This window comes from Arvicola amphibius, chromosome 8 (assembly GCF_903992535.2).
Source record: "Arvicola amphibius chromosome 8, mArvAmp1.2, whole genome shotgun sequence".
In the NCBI taxonomy this organism is placed as follows: Eukaryota; Metazoa; Chordata; class Mammalia; order Rodentia; family Cricetidae; genus Arvicola; species Arvicola amphibius.
In genome coordinates, this window is record NC_052054.1 from 115,783,824 (window position 1) to 115,788,309 (window position 4,486).

Consider the following 4,486-nt stretch of genomic DNA (forward strand, 5'->3'; position numbering starts at 1 on the left):
TAAAGACTCAGAAAGACAAATAGTGTATGTCCTTTCTCATTTGTGGATCCTAGTTTTAATATTTATATAAGAGTCCTTATGTGGGTGTGAGTACCGGTCATGAAACTAAAAAGGGGACCAGGAAAGGGAGTTTTAAGGAAGTGGAGGCAGAAGGGTACAAACAGAAGTGGGGCAGAAAGATGAGGGGAGCAGAGAGGACTAGCAATCAAAACAAAAAATGGATGAAAAATGAAATGTATGCCCTGGCAATGCTGAGGCACACACGGGCAGCCTGTATGTTGTGGCGGTTCTGTTGAATTTGTCCACGTTGGGTTTCATGGTCTGAGTTGATGAGGACAATGACTGACCAGGTTTCTTCCTCAAGAGGGCACCAGATATCATTACAGATGGTTCTGAGTCACCATGTGTTTACTGGGTTTTGAACTCAGGACCTTTGGAAGAGCAGGCAGTGCTCTTAACCACTTACAAAATATTACTTAATTATCATAAGGAAATGCTACCTTGGATCCTAATTAAATTGGAATGTTCATGTTTACTGTTAGTGTGTGGGTTTACACACATTCCATGGTCCATGGATGGAGGGGAGAGGACAACTTAGGGAATTGGTTCTTTCCTTCCGCCTTGTTGAAGAGGGTCTCTGTTGTTTCTGTCCTGTAGTGATGAGCTGTGGGCAGGCGTGCTTTTCATCCTGCCTGGCTCCAGCATGGCTAGCTTAACACGCGAAATAACAACACACAAATTGTATTCTTTTAAAGACTGCCTGGCCCATTATTTCAGCCTCTTACTCACATCTTGATTAACCCATATCTAATAATCTGTGTAGCACCACGAAATGGTGCCTTACCGGGAAGTTTCTAGCATATGTCCATCTTGGGCTGGAGCTTCATTGCGTCTCTCACTGAGGAGAGGCATGGCGGTCTGACTAACTTAGGAGAGGCGTGGCATCTGACTGAGCCATCTACCTCACTTCCTTCTTCCTGTTCTGTCTACTCCGCCCACCTAAGGGCTGGCCAATCAAATGGGCCAGGCAGTTTCTTTATTAGCCAATGGGAATCCTCCATCACTGTCCCACTGTGTGCTCCAGGCTAGCTGTCCCATTCTCCTCTGGCAATTCTCCTGTCTCCTCATGTAACAGTAAGAGTGCTGGGATCACAGATGTGTGTCTCTGCATCCAGGCTTTTATATACGTGGGTACCAGGGATTCAACGGTATCCATCAGGCGTAGGCAGTGTGATGGTCTAAAAGAAAACGGCCCCCACTGGGGGTGGCACTATCAGGAAGTCTGGCCTTGTTGGAGGAAGTGTTTCACTGTGGGGGCTGGCTCTGAGGTCTCTTTTCTCAAGCATCACTCAGTGTGGCAGTGTGAGCACCCAGAGATGGGGGCCTGTGCCTGTTCCACCTTGACTGGAGGTCAGAGAGTTTGAGCTTCTTTTTTGCTCTTTCAAAGGTGTTGACAACAGATGTGGCTACGAACCAGTGATTCTGACCTAGGCTGTGGTTAATTAGTGTTTGGGGTATAGAGGTGAATCAGCTCCACCTGAACCAAAGGTCGAAACCTTCAAGTCTATTCCTTATATCATGTTAATGAAGCCTGTTGCCTCCCCCCACCCCTTTTGGAGTGAAGTATATAAGTGTATGGAAAATAAACAAGGTCTTTGGGCTATCTTGGCATCTGTGGAGGCCTGCTGGGAACAGGACTTCTAAAGGACAGTATGTCTGGAAGGCTGTGGTGCAAGGCCACTTTTGCTGGCTATAAGCGAGGTCTCTGGAACCAGAGAGAGCACACAGCTCTCCTTAAAATTGAAGGCGTTTATGCCCGAGATGAAACTGAGTTCTACTTGGGCAAGAGATGCGCTTATGTGTATAAAGCCAAGAACAACACAGTGACACCTGGAGGCAAACCAAACAAAACCAGAGTGATCTGGGGGAAGGTGACTTGGGCCCATGGAAACGGTGGCATGGTCCCCACCAAATTCCGAAGCAACCTTCCTGCAAAAGCCATTGGACACAGAATCCGTGTGATGCTGTACCCATCCCAGATTTAAACCAATGAAAAGTAAATAAATAAAAGCAGAGTCACTGAATGTCCCTCCCCATGCTGTTCTGTGTTCCAGTCTCCTTTTTCTCTTTTGTCTCTGTTCCTTTTGCTCAATCATTCCAATCCTCATGCTCCTACCCTGGAATGTACGAGTCCCATCGAGGCTGGGTTTTGACATGATGGTCTGTTGACTTCCTGTTGCCTGCCGGGTATATAGCACTCTCAGCTCCTGCACCGCCTCTTCCTGCAGGGTGCCATGCTCCCCTTCATGGACTGAACCTCTGAAACTGTAAGTGAGTCAAATTAAATTTAGTTAAATATTTTCTTTACAAGAGTTGCCATGGTCTTGGTGTCTCTTCACAGCCTTAGAGACCCTAACTAAGACGGTCATAGTGGCTGAGCATCTTCCCAGTCTCATTTTTTTTAAGAGGGCACGTGGGAGAAATGCAGGAAGAAGGCGGATGCCATGTAGAGATACCATGAAGGGCTCTACACGTCAAGACGGTTATTATTTTGTCTCTGTCCTCAGCTCACTAGCCCACTCCCATTCTTCAAAGTGCCTTTCTAGATCAGTGATGGTGGCGCACGCCTTTTATTCCAACACTCAGGAGGCAGAGGCAGGAGGATCTCTATGAGTTCAAGACCAGCTTGGTCTACAAAACAAGTTCTAGGACAGCCAGGGCTACAGAGAAACAACAACAAAAAAAAAGTGTTTTTCCTTTTTATTCTCTGAGATTTACTTTGTGTGTGTGCACATGTATGAAGTGTCCCCTAGGGCTTCAGGTCCTCCGGAACCGGAGTTACAGGGGGTTGGGAGCCTCCTGGTGTGGGTTCTGGTAACCAAGCTTTAGTCCTCTGGAAGAGCAGTCTGTGTTCTTAACCCTTGAGCCATCTCTCCAGCCTCCCTTCTTTGCTTTCTTAATGCGCCATCTGTTTCTATTTGGAAGAGCAGCCAGTGCTCTTAACTGCTGAGCCGTGTCTCCAGCCCATGTTTCTATTTCTAGCCATGTGTCTCTGGTGCAATCTTTTGTCCTGGGACACAAGAGCCTGGGCTGGGGTGCCCTCTGAACCTAGGCCCACAGCTGGACATGAAGCGTCTTTTCTCTTTTCCTTCTCTTTATCTCCTTTTGGATACTGGCCAAAATCCTGAGCCTCCTTTCCCTGGCACTCCGGGCTTCTTCGCTGTCTCTGACGGCCACACCTAACTTAAAAGGCACGTGTTTTTCTTCATCTCCCCTCCTCCTAGCAGTCTGTGAGAACTTTCAGCCTGCTTCTCTTTTATCTCTCAAACTTGAATGCGGGTGTCCTTGAGTTTCAGAAACAGAAAAGAAAGAAGCAGGGGGGAGGGGGACACACAGAAAAGACATAGCCATCTTATCCCAATTGTTGCCCAGATGTACTTGACCCAAGAATTTCTTTCTTCCCTTTATAATATGGCCCAGGACCTATAAACTGAAACCCTTATCACACGTCACCTTGCAGAATGAGACCTGTGCCTATGTATGAATGTATGTATGTGTATGTATACATGTGTGTGTTGAAATATATGGACAGATGTGAACACGTGTGTGAAGGGTATCCTTGTCTGTCTCATTTTTTTTTTTTTAAGACAGAGTCTCTCACTGAAGCTGAAGCTCACTGATTCTGTGAAACTGGCTGGTCAGCTAATCCTAAGGGTCATCCATCTTGTCTCCACCCAGCCCCTCTGCTCACACCCAAGTTCTGCTCACAGGGCCGTGCCCCATGCTGCCATGCCTGGTGTCACACAAGTGCTGGGAATCAAACGCTTAAATTAACCCTTGCACGACAGGTGCTTTACTGGCTAACCTGAGTCCTTAGCCTGTTCAATTTTTCTTCTTCGGTTTTCCGAGACAGGGTTTCTCTGTTTGGCCCTGGCCTCACTCTATAGACCAGGCTGGCCTCACATTCACAGAAAGAGCCTCTACCTCCTGAGTGCTGGGATTAAAGGCATATGCCACAACCGCCCAGCTAAATTTTAATAATTTATTGATTTTTATCTTTATGTACATTTGTGTTTTGCCTGCATGTACGTCTCTGCGAGAGTGTCAAGTCCCTTTGAACTGGAGTTACAGACAGATGCGAGATGCCACGTGGATGCTGTGAATTGAACCCAGGTCCTCTCGAAGAGCGGCCAATGCTCTAGCCACTGAGCCATCTTTCCAGCCCTTCTGAGTGAGATTCTTAATGTTGATGTCCGGGGGTTTCCCCAGATGGAGGCTTCATGCAGTGAACCTAGTGTGTCGTGAACATTTGCATCTAAATCAGAAACCCCTACAGGCTGCAAATATCCTCCCGAAGATCCCATCTTCACTGCCCACTTTTCTTCAGTCCCTGAAAGTTCCATGAAGAGGGGAAGAAGAGCTCAGCCAAGCCAAATGACCTGAGTTCAATACATAAGACTTTCTTGTTGGAAGGAGGGAACTGACA

The 4,486-nt window shown here is 47.1% G+C and overlaps 1 protein-coding gene across 1 annotated transcript; it reads left to right on the forward strand.

Moving 5' to 3' along the window:
- The first annotated feature begins 1,712 nt into the window (after positions 1-1,712).
- On the forward strand, positions 1,713-2,045 carry LOC119821513 (60S ribosomal protein L35a-like). The gene has a single exon (XM_038340581.1). The coding sequence runs from the start codon at positions 1,713-1,715 to the stop codon at positions 2,043-2,045; it is 333 nt and encodes a 110-aa protein (XP_038196509.1).
- Positions 2,046-4,486: the final 2,441 nt, after the last annotated feature.

Bases quoted from the DNA above. Each gene is read 5' to 3' on its own strand.
- LOC119821513 (XM_038340581.1), top strand. From the start codon at position 1,713: ATGTCTGGAAGGCTGTGGTGCAAGGCCACTTTTGCTGGCTATAAGCGA.